At 43.0% G+C, this 19,783-nt stretch overlaps 1 protein-coding gene across 1 annotated transcript in view; it reads left to right on the top strand.

Annotated features, from left to right (window-relative positions):
* Positions 1-18,253, top strand: part of KCNH8 (potassium voltage-gated channel subfamily H member 8) — a 220,835-nt gene extending 202,582 nt beyond the window's left edge. Inside the window, exons 13-16 of the mRNA XM_056857318.1 lie at positions 5,870-6,222; positions 10,328-10,434; positions 11,811-11,887; positions 17,436-18,253. Coding sequence (XP_056713296.1) covers positions 5,870-6,222; positions 10,328-10,434; positions 11,811-11,887; positions 17,436-18,119 — 1,221 coding nt within the window. The 3' untranslated portion in view covers positions 18,120-18,253. The remainder of the gene's footprint in view (positions 1-5,869; positions 6,223-10,327; positions 10,435-11,810; positions 11,888-17,435) is intronic.
* Positions 18,254-19,783: the final 1,530 nt, after the last annotated feature.

Here is a 19,783-nt window from a genome sequence, read left to right as displayed (position 1 = left end):
CCACCCATAGGAAAGAAAGAACAGAAGCCGGCTGCTATTCATGCAATGGGCGGGGGGACCCCTTCCGGGCCCCATAACTCCGGACCCCCTGACCCAATTCTCACCAAACTTGGGGGTTCTTGCAAGAAGAGTCCCCCCAAGCTACCCTGAAAGTTTGGGACCCCCACCTCAAAAAATGCCCCCTCCAGAGCCGTGGGAAAAACCTCCCTATGCCTGCTGGTGCTGAGAGATTTCTCATTAAGCTTGTTTCCTATGCGGTTAACCACAGACGCCCAAAGTGTTAACCCCTCATGGGAAGTAGGTTAATGAGAAATCTCCCAGCATAGGCAGGCATAGGGAGGTTTTTCCCACGGCTCTGGGGGGGGGCATTTTTTGAGGTGGGGGTCCCAAACTTTTAGGTTAGCTTGGTGGGACACTCCTTGCAAAACCCCCGTGTTTGGTGAGGATTGGGTTGGGGGGGGGCTGGAAGGGGGCTTGCCCCCTTCTCCATAAAAACCAATGCAAAACTTTTGGCTTAGGGCTTAGGGCTATCCATGGCTACTAGTCAAAGTGAATACTAGTCATGATGCATATCTATAATCTCCAGGGTCAGAGAGGTTTTGCCTTGGATTTGCCACTCTCTAGATGCACATTCCCCCCAGCCAAATTCTCAAAACTCAACAATAAGCCCCCATGCAGAGTTTGGAGAATCTGGCTGGGAAAATGTGCATCTGGAGAGTGGCAAATCCAAGGCAAAACCTCCCCTGCTTAAATGACCAAGAGGTTTACCTCCCTCACCCAAGCCTGGGTGCTACCCTACCTAATAACTAGTGCACCCTTAAACAAAGTTAACCACCAACATCACAATTCACAAACAAGGCAGCTACCTTGAAGCAGATGGATCTCCCCTGCAAGCAGGAATCACACAGGTGAGGCGGCGCAACACTCTAGGAACCCAAGCTAACTTCAACCAAAGTACACTGGATCTCCCCCCCCCCCCGCGGGCAGAGACTCACACTGACCCACTTAACTCCAGCCAAAGTTGGCAACCACAAAAAACAGCAGGAATAACACTCCCACAAAGGCAAGCCCACCCCAACCAGAACAGGTAATCCCCCCCAACCAGAAATCACAGCGTACACACACAGAGCAACAACCCAAACATCAAATTTAACATAAAGAGCCCCAAACCAGGCCAAGCTTAACAGAGACTCAGTCAGTAAAAGCCTATGCCAACTCCAGGCCACAGCAGGAATTAGAAAGCCAAACTTGGGAACAGTAGCACAGGCCAGAAATCACAGCCCGCACACACAGAGCAACAAACCAAACACCAAATTTAAAATAAAGAGACCCAGGCAGAAGCCTGGGGCTTGCCCCAAATAAATACAGCAGAATCTGCTCCCCTACCCCAAGTTATAAAGAAAAGCCCCAAATTAAGTAAAATGATAGGGTCAAACTGTGGATGTCTTCTTCTCTTCTCTTCCACGTCCAGGGACCACCACGAAGCAGGCAGGCACAGTCAGGGAATTATAATCCAGTTAGATAGAACCAGCAGGCAGGTTCACCTCAGGATCCCAAGAGGAGCACTCACAGCAGCCAGCACCAGTGGATAGAGGTCTATAAAATTGTGCATGGTGCAGGGAGAGTGGACAGGGAAAAGTTTTTCTCCCTCTCTCATAAAAACTAGGACATGGGGTCATCCGCTGAAGCTGGAGGCTGAGAGATTCAAAACTGATAAAAGGAAGTATTTCTTCACACAGTGCACAGTTAAATTATGGAACTCCCTGCCACAAGATGTGGTGATGGCTGCCAACTTGGAAGGCTTTAAGAGTGGAGTGAACATGTTCATGGAGGAGAGGAATATTCATGTCTACTAGTCAAAATGGATTCTAGTCATGCTTCCTAGAGGCATGAATATACACTGTGCAAGAACTGAAGGAGATCCTTCCAGATCCATTGCAGTCAATGTAGGATCGATTTTGAAGCTTGCTTAAACCACTCTTTTTTAAAAAACAACAACTTTTAAAACCTTTAAAATGACTATTCACTGTCCTGATGCAAAAGGAGAAATTCCCACCCCGCCGCACTCGCCTGCTCATTGTTTGCATGTGTGTGTTAAGTGCGGTCAAGTTGCTTCCGACTCATGGCGACCCTATGGCCATTTATTCATGGAAAGTTTTGCATTGGAGTTGTCACTCTCTAGATGCACATTTTCCCCATCTGAATTCTCAAAACTCTGCACGGCAGCTTATTGTTGAGTTTGGAGAATATGGATGGGGGGAAAAGTGCATCTAAAGAGTGGCAACTCTGATGCAAAACCTTCCATGAATGAAAGTCCTCCAAAATGTCCCATCTTTGACAGCCCTGCTCAGATCTTGCAAACGGAGGGCCGTGGCTTCTGTGGCCCCCGCAGGCGGTAGGATCGCTCGGGAGATTGGAGGGGGGATTGGAAGGGGGAAGGGCAGGCGATCCTCTTCTGCTCAATTTCCCCTGCCCAACCAATTTATTATAAAGGTAAAGGTCCCCTGTGCAAGCACCGGGTCATTCCTGACCCATGGGGTGACGTCACATCCTGACATTTCCAAGGCAGACTTTTGTTTTGCGGGGTGGTTTACCAGTGCCTTCCCCAGTCATCTTCCCTTTACCCCCAGCAAGCTGGGTCCTCATTTGACCCACCTCGGAAGGATGGAAGGCTGAGTCAACCTTGAGCCGGCTACCTGAAACCAACTTCTGTCGGGATCGAACTCAAGTCGTGAGCAGAACTTTTGACTGCAGTACTGCAGCTTAACACTCTGCGCCACGGGGCTCCTATTTATTATGGCCACCTCCAAATGGCTTTTACCCTTGGGGTGGTGGTGGAAACTGCTGTCAAGTGGCAGCCAATTTATGGCAATCCCATGGGGCTTTCTTTCTGTGCAAGAGATGCACAGAGGTGGTTTGCCATTGCTAGGTTTGCCAGCTCCAGGTTGGGAAATCCCTTGAGATTTTTGGGGTGGAGCCTGAGGAGGGCAGGTTTGGGGAGGGGTGGGACTTCAATGCCATAGAGTCCAATTGCCAAAGTGGCCATTTTCTCCAGGTGAGCTGATCACTATCAGCTGGAGATCAGTTGTAATAGCAGGAGATCTCCAGCTAGTACTTGGAGGTTGGCAGCCCTAACCATTGCCTTCCTCTGTGTACTGACCCTGGCCTTCCCATCAAAATACTAACCACGGCCACCCCTGCTTAGCTTCTGAGGTCTGATGAGATCAGGCCAGCTTGGGCCATGTGACCCCCAACTTGTCCTTTTTGGTTGGTATAGGGGACCCCCCTCCTTTTCCATCATCAGAAAAGCTGGTTGGATCCACCCTCTGCCTTTCAACTTAATCTACTTTACAGGGTGGATGAAAATATTAAAATGATAATGGCATGTTCTATGGAGGAAGGCAAAGTACCTTGCGATAGAAAGATAAGACAGCCAATTGCTGTGAAGCTTTAACCATTGTGATGGTTAAACGAATAAAGCTTTAACCATCAGTGATGCTTCAACCATTTAAGGTCAGTGTTGACTTTATAAGGGATGAATTCTGCAGTCCACACTCAAGTAAGTATATATTATCTGTTTTTCAAGTGTGGCCCCTTTCTGTGGCTATGTAAATCTGTGGATCGGGGCCACAATGACACTCAACGGACATTCCTGCAAATTTGGGGGACCCCCTCGGGTTTGCTCAAAAATCTGACATCTTAAAAAATACACTGAAGGGTTTAAATTCCCCCCCAAAATAATGTGCAGACAACGCACTTACCTTTCTCTTCACAGCTGGCAGTGTCAGCGTCCAGGAGCCATTCTGGGCTCGCCTGCATCGGCATCGGTGTCTGGGAGCCTCTCTGGGCCTGGTGGCAGTGCCCTGGATCCTCTCCGGGCCTGGCCACAGTGGCAGTGTCCAGGAGATGCTCTAGGGCCAGAGCAGCTCCTCAGCACTGCTGCAGCCAGGCCCAGAGGCCTGGAGCCGCACCTGGCTCGGCAACAGGGAGCCACTCCAGGTCTGGAGCTGCTTCCATACACTGCAGCTGCCACGGCCGGTAAGGTAAGGAGAAGAGAGAAAGAGAGATGGAGGTTGACAAGAAGGGGAGGGGAGAAGAAAGGGGAAATTTTCAGGGGAGGTAGAGAACTAGAGAGGGGATAGGTTGACAGAGAAGGGGAGGGGGAGATTGATGGAGGTGGGGGGCAAAATAGAGAGGGGGATATAGATAGATTATTGATTAATTTAATTAATTCGTTTATACCCTGCCTTTTCCCCCAACGGAGACCCAAAGTGACTTGCATCATTCTCCTTGTCTCAATTTTATCCCCCGTGAGGTAGGTTAGGCTGAGAGAGTATGAGTGGCCCAAGGCTACCCAGCAAGCTTCGAACCTGCATCTTCCAGATACTAGTCCAACACTCTTAATCAATACACAGTGGTTCTGTAGGGGATTGGGAGAAAGAGGAAGGAGAAATAGAGGGGGGGGGTAGCTTGACAGAGAAGGGGTGGGGCAAAAGAGAGAGGGGATAGGATGTCAGATAATGGGAGGATGGAAGAAAGCGAAGGGGAGGGGAGAGAAATAGACAGTGGGTAGGTTGACAGAGAAGGGGAGGGAAGATTGATGGAGAAGCAGGCACAAGAGAGGGGGCAGGCTGCTAGAGAAAGGAAGGGAGAGAAATAGAGCGGGTTATGTTGACAGAGAAGGGGACAGGGAGATTAACAGAGAAGGGGTGGGCAGCAAAAGAGATGTGGGGTAGGTTGACAGATAAGGGGAGGGGATATGGGGAATATGTCAGAGAAGGTGAGGGGGAGAAACAGAGGGAGAAGATTGACAGAGAGGAGAAAAGGGGAGAAAGAGAGTTGGAGAAAATTGACAGACAGGGCGAGGGTGAGAAAGAAGGGGGAAATTATTAGAGAATGTGGAGAGGGAAGGAAGCAAAGGGGGGAGGGATGCACCCTCCCCGCAAGTTTCTTGCAGGTCACCACTTGTATTATATATTGTATAACTGAAAGAAATGCACCTACCTGCGGATGTATGCTCCTGCTCCAAAACCTGTTTGCAGAATTATTTTCTTTACCAAGAAATGTTCCCATCTTTTGCCTTTTGCAAATCAAATACTGCCTCTGTTTTCAAAGTCAGTGGGAGTTGCTGCCGTTCAGTGCTATGATCTAAGTTTTACTTACTTCTTTGAAAACTTTCTCTTACCTCCTAGCCCTGTAAGGGTGTTGTCAACTGGCTTACAGGGTTGCCTTTCTCCACACACACCCCACACACACACCGATGAGCCCACCCATGGGCTAAAACCTTCCTGAGATAATTTGTTTCAGACTTCCTCTGTTCAACTAGTAAGGTTGTTTTGCTTACAGAGCACAGTCTTTCGTGGCTGCTCTGGTTCTGTAAAGCAAGGATCCCTCAACTGTGCTCTTTTCTCCTTTGTTGGCTAGTTTTGGGAAGAAGCTACAGAAGTGTAAGGAGATTTGATTTATACTGCTAGTCTGTCAATGCTGGCTTGTTTTATCATTTTTGTTGGTTTCGTGATCTATCTTTTAGGTTTCTGATTGTTGTTAGCTATCCTGTGCAAATTGAAAAAGGTGTGATACAAATAAACATATTAGAAGGTATATTGATTAGTGAGTGCATTATCTCTGTCAGAACTAAAATTAAGCAACATTTCTAGGCAATAAAATACATTTGCATGAAATGTATGTACCTAGAGGGCTGTTTCATAGATACATAATGGAACTGATTTTCAAAAATACAAAGGAGATGGTGCAAATTTCCTACAGCTGGAGCCTTGGTAGGTTTTTGGTTTGATGCAAGAAGTAATTGATGCCCACACAATGAACAGTTTTGGATTGTTATATTCATACGGGTTTTCCACTATTTTAGGCAGATTCCAAAGGGAATGGCAGTATAAACAAGAGGCTTCCATCAATTGTGGAAGATGAGGAGGATGAAGAAGAAGTAGGAGATGAGGAAGCAGCCACTCCAGTCCACACAAAAAGCACAACTTCCTCCCAGCAGAAGAAGTCAGGAAGCAATAAAAGCTATCTTGGGATAAACTTGAAACAGTTGGCTTCAGGAACTGTGCCCTTCCATTCCCCTATCCGAGTCTGCAGTGCAAATTCCTCAAGAACCAAGCATGAAACTGAACTCCATTACTATTCCAAAAAGAAAGAGAAGAACCTCAAGCTCCATTTTACATCACTCACCAGTGCTGTTCCTCCAGACCTCAGCCCTAGGTAAAGTTGTGACCATTCACAAGTAGAGACAGTCTTGAGTAATGGGCTTTAGGGAAGTGACAGTCATCCTCCCATCCCACCTGTCACCTCCACCCATCACCTCACTTTAGCGTGGGACCTTGAGCCTGTTTATCCTGTTTATTCTCTACAGATCCCTGCATGGTAAGCCACATGGACCTGATAGGGCTTGCCAAACTCTCATGAGAGGATGGCCTTTCAGGAGAATTTAGCTACCATTTTAGCTGCTCTTCCAGTGCTGCTGACTACTGTGGTTCCCTAGATAACCGAAATGGTGGCCAAACTCTTGCAAAGGGAAGTTATTTCACAAGAGATTGGGTAACCATATAGAGTATATATAGATTGTGGTGCTGTTCTTAAAGAGGGCTGGAGAGAAACCAAGGATGACTTGCTGCTCCAGCTCCAACCCAGAGGAAGAGGGGACAGAGATAATGACAATATCAATACTTGGCCAGGTAGGAGAGGGGCATGCAGGCCTGTCCCCTGTCCCCCCCCCCCCCGTGGTAGGGTGTACAGGAACAAGATGGTAAGCTGCCAGGGTGTGCTCTGGGGAATCGGTTGGCAGAGGCTGGTGACTGTGTCTGGGATGGGGATGGAGATATACCAGCCTAGAAGGTAAAGCTCTCCAGGGCAGACATAGATCTATGAGATGGCTCACACAGGAGGTACCCCACACCTGTTAGGGGGGTGATAAGCAATACAGAAGAACACTGTCCTGTATTATTGGGCTCAATCAGTGGCCATCTTATACCTTTTACCTAGTATTATATACATAATACTTAGCTTTCCACCTTGCCAGATCTTCCACTATGGCGGGGGACCTCCCGGCAATCCAAAAACTGGAAATGGCATCATGACATGGGGGGTTGTAGGAATTGCCAAAAATCTCTGCTTTTTTGGGGGGGGGGCAAATCCTAGAGTGCTTCTCCCAATGTCATGATGTCAGTTCTGATTTTTGCCAGAAGAGACATTGTGCATCGGTGTGATGCCGGAGAGCCTGTCTCTGCCCCGCCCCCAATGCTCCCAGAGGTTCCAGGCTGCAACCTGGCAACCCTACTTACACCTTAATTTTTTGGCTTCAACCTCTATAAAATCCACTTGGGAGATAGGGTTGCCAACTCTAGGTTGGGATGTTCCTGGAGATGTGGGGAGTGGTGGAGAGCAGGGTTTGGGGAGGGGAGGAACTTCAGAAGGGGATAATGTCATAAAGGCCTACCCTCTAAAACAGCCATTTTCTCCAGGCAAACCTATCTCTATAGTCCGGAAATCAGTTGTAATTCCAAAAGATCTCCCACCTGGAGGTTGGCAACCTTATTGGAAGATCAGGCAGGAAAGCATTCTTTACTTACATAAAAGCAGTCATTCAGTTTCATTGCCACTTTAGTTATCATCAAAAAAAGTGCATCCATTCCCCCCTTCCATGCACACAATGGGTTAGTGGCAATTCCTACAAATATCATTTATTATCCACCCAAGCCCAGAACACTAGAAGGAAGAGTGAAAAAGTCTTCAAAGGCTGCTTCCTAAGACACACGTACAGTCCCTTAGCTAGTCCACAGGGCACATGTCAGAGAAACCTCCTGAGGCCTGACAACAGAGGAGTTGTGTAGTTCTGAACTCTTCTGATCAAGTTTAAGGAAGTTCCCTGGCCTGACTGACCTAAAATTCAGTCTAACGACACATGTGAACAGGGAACCCATAATCACATCATCAGATGTGTATTTCAGTTGCAAAAAATAGCCAAGGGTGGGGTGACATTTAGGGTTGCCAGATCAAGGTTGGGAAACTCCTGGAGATTTGGGGATGCAGCCTGGGGAGGACAAGGATCTCAATGAGGTACAATGTAATAGAATCTGCCCTCCAAAACATCCATTTTCTCTAGGGAAACTGAGCTCTGTGGAGATGAGTTGTTGTAATTCCAGGGGATCTAGGGTTGCCAACCTCCAGGCGGTGGCTGGAGATCTCCAGCAATTACAACTGATCTCCTGGCGACGGAGATCAGTTCACCTGGAGAAAATGGCCACTTAGGAAGGTGGACTCTATGCCATTGTACCCCAGTTAAGTCCCTCCCCTCCCCAAACCCCGCCCTCCTCAGGCTTCACAGCAAAAATCTTCAGGAATTTCCCACTCCAGAGCTGGCAACTCTAAGGGGATCCACAGGTCCCAACTGGAGGCTGGCATCCTTAGATGAAATGGATTAGGGCCAAAGTGCTGGGGAGACAGGGTTAAGTTTTCCCTCATTCTCCCAGTCAGAAATGTCCTACCCCAGGCCTTTTCAAGCTCCAAATTTTTTAAAAAATATATAATACAAATTTCTGTCTGCTTTCCTTCCCTGGGCTCAAAGCAGCCTCAAGGGAAGCACTGAGGCCTCAGTCCATATTGCCCCTCCCTCCTCTGTGGCTGCTTTTTTGCCATTAACATTCCCATCTAGGAAACCAGTCATTGGTCATCCATGTTGCTTGCAGTTTGGCTGTTAGCCAGAGTCTCAAAATATAATATTAGCAAGCTTCATGATTGATACAAGGGGCAACATTTTTCCGATTAGATATAGTGATGATTTAATATTTATGGTGCAATCTGAAACAGAGTTACACCCTTCTAAGCCTGTTTAGGTTTCCACTGTTTGCCTTGTGATCACTAGCAAGGTTAACAATACTGATGAAACTCTGTTTATTACTACTATGAATTAAATGTAGGGTTAGGAAATTTCTTGAGATTTTGGGGTGGAGATTGGAGAGGGCGGGGTTTGGGGAGGGAGGGACCTCAGCATAGTATAATGCCATTGAGTGCACCTTCCAAAGCAGCTATTTTATCCAGGGGAACTAGTGGCTTACATGTGGTCTGTCATGAGAAATGATTCTTTAGAGTTATGGGGGTTTTGCTAGCATTGTAATAAACTCACTACACTACAATAGAACCGTGGGAAGGGGTTCGTCTTGTTTTTGTAGCATTATAAGCCACCCTGAGCATCTATATAGGCTAGGGCAGGAAACAGGAAACAAATCAATGACACAAACAATACTTGAACAAGTACAACATAATTCACTTTTTTTCTCCTACATATCTAATAAAATTATGTATTGGTCTTGAATTCACTGTGTGACAAGTACAGTGCTTAATTTTAAAGTGATGTCCCATACTTTAGCTCATCTTAGGGCATTCTGTGCCCTTAATGGTTGTATGACAGGCAGATACCAGGTGTCGTTTTCCTGCCTACAGTGTCCTATTCAATACTAGTTGAATTTTTGCTTATGGTTCTGCCCAAAAGGTAGCTGACAAGTCTCACAAATAAAAGTGAAAGGCAAGCAATGAACTTGGCATGCACCACTGACGTTGAACTTCAATATAAATTAAACTTGTCCAAAGAAAATTCAATATTTCACCACTGAACTGATTACAAAGTTATTTGAAGTAGCAACAGCAGCAGCTGACAAAATTACAGTAGAAAACAAATCCTTAAATGTACTAAAACTGTATCCAGCTCTCCAAATGAGTATTTGTTCTGCAGCTAACCATTTATGAGAAACAAATGAAAGGATGACAAACATTCTGTGGACACTCTTGGACCCAATATTTCTGACCTTTGTTCTAAACTAGTATAAGCAGACTTGGTGTTTACTCAGTAATGTTGAAAGTGAAGTGAGCACATACTCCTTTCCTCCCTTTTATTTCAGAAATCTATTCTGGCTCAAATTAGGTCCAGGACTATCATCTGTATTAAGGTTGACTGGTCTTGATCCGCATGTGCTCCTTGTAACTTTGAGAACTCAGAGGCATTTCCCATTAATAATTTTCTGCATAAATTATGAGCAGACAGATGTAAAATTTTTTTAAAAAAACATATAGAGCTAGATTCAAGTGCAGTAGCACCTTAGAGACCGACAACATTTTAGAGGTACAAGCTTTTGCGAGTCAAACCTCCCTTCATCAGAAACACTTAATTTACAGTTTAGGTTCAAATAATGAGATTTGGTAATTTTATAAATCTTAGAATTGCCTAAGAATGTGGCATGTGTCTCGTAATGCACAAGGACAATGAAGCGTCATTTCTATATAAAATCCCAAGATTATGTTTCTTTTAAAACAGGGTTATGGACGGAACAGAAGATGGTAACAATAATGAGGGGAGCCAGACGTTTGACTTCAGCTCTGAACAACTCCAACAGGATTCCAGAGTATCTCCTACCATCGGGGGTTAGTGCTATATTTAGCCATCTTACAAATGATTCATAAAGCACCTTTCGAAGAGGGCAGCCTTTTCTGTACCGCATACTGAGAGAGAAAGCTTTAGATGTGACTGGATTGACACTTCTAACGTCATCGGAGTCCTCAAGGAAGACGGGGGAAAGAGTGAGAAAAAAGAAACATGGAATGGTTGTTACCTAGCTCTGTCCCCCCATCCCCTGGTACTCAGCTATCAGGCAAAGAAAACCAAATGGCTATGTTCATTTTTCAATCAGTGTGCACTGTGTGTAACAATATGAACACACATACTGTGTGTAACACTACGAAGGAGTGTGTCCTTTTAAAGTGAACCACCGCTCATTGTGATGATAGTAAAAAGAAGATTAGGTCCCAAGAGTTCAGTTTAATCTCAGTGCTGTGGCCAGTCCCACAGCAAGAAATGTTGTGAGATGGTCGCCCATGGGTATACAGAGACAGAGAAAACATGAAGTCTGTGGGAAAGTACTTTAAATCATTTAAAACTTAACAGTGGGTTAATAATATCATACCACCGTTGTTTAATAATGTCAGATATTTTAATTAAATGAAATAAATTATTTCACAAGTCAATACTGGGAGATTTTATTGTTCCCTCGATTTTAAAAATAGTTAATAATCTCCTTAGAAGTTGTTTTTTTAATAGGCAATTTATACACGCACAGCCCACAGTACTAGACTCCTGCTGAGTAATAAATGTTAAGTGATTTCTCAAGGGATTTTTAAAAAAATCCAATTGCTTTTGCCACAGACAGCCTTGTACAGAGATCATTATACAGAAGAACCAGAGAGAACCTAATGAGATTTTACAGTCAATCTAACCAAAAAAATACATAGAGGCCTTGTGGACCAGTACTTTGTTTCCACAGTATGGAATGTACAGTTTGGTGAAGAGATTTTTGTGCCCAGCAATGGCACTCTGGCTCTTTTATGATGCTGTTTTCTAGCTTTTTTATGATGTCCGAATTCCCTGGGGAAATCATACCCCTGGTCATTGAAGGGCAGGTTCATGTGTCTGTGTGGCAACCACAATGCACATTACAGCTGCCCAGTACACAACACTACTGGTAAATCTCATCGGCCTCACAGTCCCTTGCTATGAAGTGTATTAAATAAACATTGATCACCATGTGAGGGAGCAATAAAATAATATGCAGCAAGTGCTGATTTATCAGTAGGTGGATCATTTGTTGGCTTGCTGGGTCAATGTAGCCTTATTTCCTCTCTGGTGATTTGAGTAGCCGATTTTTGCATAGGTTAGCAACCATTGCAATAACAAAACCTAAAACCAGTTGCAATGACCAAACATGCTAATTCCCTTTATCTGCCACTATATGTTATCATTACAGAGTCGGAAGTTGGTGCCGCTGTATTAGTTATCAAAGCAGAAGAAACAAAACAACAAATCAGCAGGCTTAATAATGAGGTATGGAGAGTTTATTTTTCAAGGGTTTTGAATAAATGGATTTGGAATAAAAATGGAAAGGATGAACCATGTTATTGAGGTGAGATGTGAAAGTCTTTTGATTTAGAATGTAGTTCTAAAATATGTACCTTTATTGTTTCCTACCACACTGGTCCAATCATGCTTTTACTGGCCAAAGGAAACCTTTTCAATTAACTAGATGGCCCATCAAAAACCAAGCATGAACAAACGATTTGGGACTAAGGCTAACTCCTACGCACACTTACATGGGAATAAATCCCATTGAACAGAGCATTATTTATTTCCAAGTAAGAATGCAAAAGATACATACTATGTTAAATGTGTTCAGGGTTTAATAGAAAAAGTTCTGGTAGGTTTTGTTTTGTTTTGCTTTTTTATTATTTTCTTCAACTAGCAGACCCTTACAGGTAACCAAACAACAAATACTTATAAAAATAAAATATTTACATATAAATATTACATTTATTTTAACATTTACCACACTTAATAATATTTACTAAATATAACAAAATTGCACATCTTTAATTGTACATACTCATTGCTCCCTCTAAATAACTATAAAATGGCATCCAACTTTTATTCAAGTTTTGTATTATTTTTCCTTGCTGTAGCACAATTAATTTTATAATTTTAATACATCACACATTTTCTGCCATTCCCTTTAGATAGGCAATTTAATTTTTAAGGCCTCTCGTACTAATATGTATATTTTCTATTGAATAATGTTAGAACCATCCCCAAAGCTTTATCTATGTATCTAATAGTGATGTGTGACCCCCATCTGTGGATACCTAAATCTGCAGATCAGGGCCACACAGATGCTAAACATATTTTTCTTCAGACTTAGCAGGCTCAGCCAGTTGCATAGACTCCCAAAGTCAGATACTTGCTAATCTTCATTGTGACAGTAATAGAGAGAAAAAGATGTTGAGAATACACAGGACTCATATATAGGCTTCCACAATCAACCTTGCAGAGATTTTTGGATTTAATAATATAGTGTGCTGAAGTGTATATTACGTAAAGCTTATTAGTCATGTATGCCCAAATGGCCACATAACTGTATAGCGTTAGTGGTAGCCAAATGAAAGAAAGGAATGACTGGATTACTGTGTCTCTTTACTAAAATGAGAGCATTTCCACCACAATTGGCTGCAGTGATAATATAGAAAGCTTCAGATAAAGAAACTGCTTAGAGTCAGTGTCTCATAAAAGCATGACTGACCAACCCACTGAATATGTTATAGGATGGGTAATGAACTGCCTGCAAAAAATATGAAGATATAACATCTCATATATCAAAATGAAAGGATAATGGTGCAGCAGTGCAGTTTATAATGTGATTTGGGAAGCATTAAAGATTAATACTAGGGCTGAAATTGTTGGTGTTTTATTTGAAGTCCAATGAACTGGAAGAAGGATAATATTTAAAAGACAAGTACGGGGAGAGAAAAGCAAATGGAAGAACACTGAAACAGAGGTGAAGGTAAAATAGAATTAAAGATAGTTTAAAGAATGGTACAGTCAAAGAGAGGCAGATTTTTGCCTCTCCACTGTGACCTTCAACTTTGAATGCTGCTCTGGAGGTTCCCTACACTTTCAGGAGCTTTTAAGAAGATAAGGGATAAGGACCTAGGGTCCTAGGTTTGCCAGCTCCAATCTAGGAGATCCCTTGAAATTGGGGGGTCCCTGAGAAGGGTTGCATTTGGGGGGACAAGAAGGAGCTTGGCAGGGATGTTATGCCTTCAAGTTTGCAATCTGAAGCTGACTTTTCCTCTAGGAAAACTGCTCTCTGTCATTGAGAGATCACTTGTAATTCTGGGAGACTCCAGGTCCCCCCTTAAGACTGGTAAGCCTATAGGGCTTCATCTCCAGACAGCACACAGTTTGGCTGTTTGTGTCCCAGCCTGCATTTCTTACACATCCACTGTATTTGCACTAGACAAACAAAAGCCTGTGCCGCTGTCCTTTATCTGTCTGTGACAGCAACAAATGCTGAATTTGTGTTAATGAGCAAGTTAAGCTCTACAAGTTACACTAGTTAACTGGTGACTGCTTTTTGTTTAGAGAGTCAAATATTTCACACTCATCTTTTTCTCTGTCTAATTGGCAAATGTATCCTTTTGGAAACTTATGTGCAGTCACATTTCCCTTCCTACAGATTACTTCCACCAACGTCATTCGATGAACTGCATGAGTAATTCTGTGGCCACCATCGCAGTAATCTGTCCTCAAACAAATCGAATAGCTGCTACTGGAAGCAGAGCAAAGCTCATGTTTAACTTGGTACTTTCATTTGCTTTTCTGCTAGTAACCTATAATTGACCAGGGAAAGAAATTTCGCCATTGGCTTTCGTAAGCACAGTTCAGTCATTTCAATGCATTTGGAATAGTATCATTGATTTCTGTTGGAGTGTATGAGCATACGTGGGTTGGAGACTGCAGGTAGAGTTAATCAACTCATCACTTTTACTTTATATATAAATATAGATATAGGTATCCTTACTTAATGTCTCTACACTAGGGATGTTTCAACACCTGCCTGTTCAGCTTGCATCCTATTAGCTGGTTGCAAACTGAGACCTGATTTTTCAACAATCAGTTCAGTAGTTCATTGTCAGTTTGTTTCAGTGTCTTACTCACTAACCAGGCAATACAAAGCAATTGTCCTTTTCACGCATGCACATTCTTGCACAGCCTGATTGTGTTTTACTACACCTACTACTATTTAATTGTAGAAGTATTTCCTCTAAAAGTTCTACTATTTTATTTGTTTACATAGACAATGAAAGCACTCACAAATCATATAAATCAGTCATCCATGAATTCTGGACGTCAGTAAAATCCTACCCATTGGTGTTCATCTATGTAGTTCTTAGTGGAGCTAATGGCCGCTGATCAGTTTGAATTGGCAGCATCTTTGCGCATGCGCAGTTTTAGGAAAACCTGATGCAAACCAATTCAGCAGGCATCCACGGCTGCTTGGCATGAACCGAACAGTCCAAGTGATTGGCTCATATCTGATTGCCACCTTTGAGTATGGTAAGTGTGACACTTGAGCATGTTTGCGGCAAACCTCACAGTATCCCTAATCTCTACAACCAATCACCAATATTATGCGCAGAGTTTATTTTGAATTTTTCATCCCTGTTATTTTGACCCATGTTTCGGTTTTGTTTATTTGAGTGAATCACAGTTCTGATTCTCTGGTTTCACGCCATTTTCTGTTGTTGTTTTTTCATACTGAATTTTTCTCATAAAATGTATACATTTTAATCTGTTGTTATATTCAGTGATGTATTTTGTATATATATAAATCTTATGTAAATTGCCTATACAAACTATAAAGCTTATATACTCAGTGGGGGGAAAATCTATGAACCAATAACCAAAAGTGGAGAACTGAAACCAATGAAAAAATATATAAACAAATGAAGTAGGGAACATTCACTCATCCCTTGCTTTATATTCTAGTGTCAATGCAATGTTGTTGACAGACCTTCTGAAGGCTGAAGTTCTATTCAGACTATTGTTCAAACTTTGTTCTCCATTAAAAGGATGCTCATTCTGTTATAGAGGACATGTAATTTTAAGAGGGAGCACTGTTAATTCCTGATGACCTGGCACTTCCTGAACAAGAAAACACTGCTCCACTTATGTCAATATTGAACAGAAAATGTGCATCCATTCAAAGGCCTCTGTCTGATAGTTGTCAGCACTCAGATTAAGTTTGCACAATCGTTTTTGACAAGACATTCAAACATCTTTTTCATGTTCTCATGGTACTGTCTCCCTTGCCTTTCACAGGAGCTGAACCCTTGCCTCAGAAAGGCTATGTATTTATTGGCTTTTAGAAAGGCAATGTATTTATTGGTTTTAGTGTTTCTAGTTTGTAAATTGCCTTGTGCAGTTTCTTGTGCAGGTTCTTGGAGAAGCTGCATAAAAATGTTCTAAATAAAATAAATAATGAAGCTACTGGGCATGTCACAGACCTCCATACGGTGAAAAGTGTTATGGTGCCTTTTGTCCTTCCCTTGCATTCTGTGGGTGGATGAGGACACAAGGATATCTGGGAGGAATGGCACATCACTGCAAAGTGTGGCTGCTTCCATATGTATGGCTGGGTTGTGCAGCAGTGTTGGCATGCCACTTCGTGGTATTGTCAGTGTTGCTGTGGACTTCAGTGAAGTTTTGATGCCCTCAGATCCTTGGCATTGTGTCTTTTCTCACACTTCTTTGCTAGGGGAGCACAGGGTAGCTATTTGTTATGTTGGAGCTGCACTAGTGTCAGCACCGTGCCAGAGTCTGGGGGTTAAGACTCAGCTGCCTATCCCTCCTGAGACAACACCTTTGTGGCTCAATGCAGAGAGACAGATCCCTCTGCAACCCTCCTAGCCAGATCCTTCACTATGCTGTGGAGCAGCTGGCTACCAGGGAGCCTTCTCCCACAGCTCAGAGAGGCAGATTCTCTCCTCCCTCAGTCATCTTCGAATTCTTCCGGTACACATTCTGTTTAGGGATGCCAGCCTTCAGGTGGGACCTGGGGATTTCCCAGAATGAAAGCTCATCTCCAGACTATGGAGATCAGTTCCCCTGGAGAAAATGGATGCTTTGAAGGGTGGAATTTGGGGCACTGTACTCTACTGAAGTCCCTGTCTTCCCCAGGCTCCACCTCCAAATCTCTAGGAGTTGCCCAACCTGGATCTGGCAACCCTATCCCCCATCCCCTGCCAGGGCCAGGGGGGACCTGGCAACCCTAATTCGGTTTGACTATGTCAAGTTGGAAAACTTTGATATCAGTCATATCTGCTGATTTCCTCCTTCCTCTGACTCTTTAGATTCTCTAAAGGAATGAAACAAATAACGTCTATTTATCTGTATTCCCAGATGTTACCATTATTCTAACAAATGAACCAAATGGTTTTATTGTTTTGTTATTTTTATTTGCAAGATAATGAACATCTTTAGAGATTGCTTTCAACTGTATGCAAAGTAAATAAATCTTAGGCTTGGTTTCCTGGAATCCACTGGTTTATGCCCTTAGAAGAACTGTTACTTCCGACAATTTGCTTTAATTAAATTATTGAAAGCAAAGTGAATACTTTGTTGGCACTGCCATAGCATGCAATCACTGAACAACAAATCTCACAAATACATTTCCAGACACCACATTCACAACAAATTCATTTACTAACCCAAATCAATAGCTCACTGTCAGTTATAAATGGGAATTTATCACTGGAAAAAGGGAGATGAAGTGTTATGAAATAGAAGCATGGATATTCTTGTGTGTGTGTGTGTGTGTGTGTGTATGTGTGTGTATGTGTGTGTATGTGTGTGTGTGTTAAGTGCCGTCAAGTTGCTTCCAACTCATGGCGACCCTTTGAATGAAAGTCCTCCAAAATGTCCTACCTTTGACAGCCCTGCTCAGATCCTGCAAATTGAAGGCCGTGGCTTCCTTTATTGAGTCTTTTGTATATGCATTCAGTATTGACTGATTTATTTTTTTAAAATCTGGTTATTCTAGGTCACTACTTTGACGCAAGAGGTCTCTCAGTTAAGTAAGGACATGAAGAATGTGCTACATCTACTGAAAAACCTGTTAAGGGCACAGAAGTCCCCAGAATTCTGTGGAGTACATAGCACAGCCATCAGTCCCTGTAAGGAAAGCTTACATACTAGCAGGTCTTGGACTAAACATCAATCGAATGCTCCTTGCACCAAAGCACAACTCTGCCATTCCAACACAATAGCTGGCATCTGGAAAATGGATCCATCCTCTGTAGGGAGTAGCCCACAAAAAACTGAAACCCGCATTCAAAATTTAACCGATGGAGAATTTTATTACACTTCAGGCCTTGACTATTCCCCCTCCCGCTACCATGTTATCCAGAAAGACCATTTGCAATTTGTCAGCTGCACCTCTCCACAGTCGGACTCCACGTTGACTCCTCTCCAGTCTATTTCAGCCACTCTCTCCTCCTCCGCGTGCTCTTCATCAGAGACGTCCTTACACCTGGTGTTGCCCAGCAGGTCTGAGGAAGGGAGCTTTAGTCAGGGAGCGGTCAGTTCACTCAGCCTTGAGAACCTGCCAGGATCATGGGACCTGGAAGGAACTAAAGGAGTATCATCTGCCCAGACCTCAGATTTGCCTCGAGACGTTAAGGCAAGCACAATGGATGTTAAAGATTGCAAAGCCATAAATGTATAACAAAACTAATAGGTGGCATTGTCAAGCATGCGCCACACCTACCAGTTGTAAACTTAATCCATTATTGCATGATATTTTGCCTTTTTCTCGGATGCTCATGGAAATTTTGCAGATGCGAAAACTGGCACCGATAGGAGGCCGGCGGATAGGGGAAAGTTTCATTGTTCTGTATGAAGGGAAGCGTTTCCTGGATTTATGAAGCACATTGAAAAAAAGCCTTTTAGAGACAGATGTATCTTAATTGGGCTGCACAACAGACTTTTGTGATGATCTGCTGCTCCTGAGGGGCGAAATAGCAGGACGACCTGGACAAAGGAGCTTTGGCACAGGAGAGCTTTGTTGTGTGTAGCAAAGGGCATCCCCCCTCTCTTTTCATGCTTGGTTGTTGTTTCCAAACAATATCCATGGCACTGTTGGCTTCAAGTCATCGGGGGGGCCCTGCCGGTGTTTACGTCCTTGCTGTGAAGGTAAAGGGACAATTACCGCTGCATGTCATCTCCTTGACAATCAACTAAACAGAGCCGGTAGAGAGTGGTTAATTGTTGCACGTTCTTTATTATGTAAATCAGATCTCTTTATCAAAAGTGCTATTTTTATATACTTGGTAAGAAATATGTATTTAAAATATTTATAAAAGAAACTATTAAGGATTTTGCTTTCCTTTTGGTAACAATGCTTGCGGTTTTCAAAAGAAATGCACTACCGTGTATACTCTATTATGTATTAGATCAAAACTATTCTTCGCTTCAGACAGATCCGCCCTTTTCATTTCTGCATGCACTTTGCAGTGAACTTATCCATACCATGGAATATAAATAAAGAGTACGGTAACAATGTTATTTATGAAAGCATAAAAAACAGTGGTAAGTCAGATAATCATATACACTAATTTTGAACTATACTGCTCTAATGGCTGCCAATGCCCTTGTTTGTGCTTTTACACAACTTTAGCACTTTAAAAAACACACACACAAAAAACAAAAAAAGGTCAAGTAACCATTTCAGAGTAAGCCCTAAAATCCAGGGGTGATACCTTCAGCCAAAACAATAGCTCAAACATGGAACCTGGTAAAATAAACTTAGAATCACATGCAAATATTTTCAGCATCACAATTAATACTCAAGGTTGTTTCTGCCAGCATAAAAAATGAATAATCATTTACTGAGTGGACAGTTACCAAATGGCTTGCACTTGTATATATAAAGATAACATTAGGAATAATATTAATAGTATCAACAATACCCCGATATTTATGGCATTGCAATTTATCAATATTTAATGTTGGCATACAGTCCAACAACCTTTCACAGGGATATTGTTGAGCATCTTATAATATGCAAGCTCTCTCTCTCATCAGAACACTTTCATAGCTATTCAATTCACCTAATGCAATCTCTTTCTTTGACAGAGCAAAGAGCTGCACAACAAGTCTGTGAAGCAGCTAGGGACTGCCTGTTGCAATGCTAATCAAGGGTGTCACATTGCTGCTAAGGGACCTTAACAAACATAGGAAGTAGTGTTGCATCAAGACCAAAGTTGAAAGCTGAGATGTACTAACTTAAACCCCAAATGCTATCTTGTGTTTGATGTGCATCCTTCCACACTTCAGAAACTCCCCTGCTTTCTAAAGACTGACCATCCATATTATTTTCAGATTGTATGC

Source organism: Euleptes europaea, chromosome 11, assembly GCF_029931775.1.
Source record: "Euleptes europaea isolate rEulEur1 chromosome 11, rEulEur1.hap1, whole genome shotgun sequence".
In the NCBI taxonomy this organism is placed as follows: Eukaryota; Metazoa; Chordata; class Lepidosauria; order Squamata; family Sphaerodactylidae; genus Euleptes; species Euleptes europaea.
Note: the sequence above shows the minus strand (reverse complement) of the source record. Positions and strands in the feature narration are given on the sequence as shown.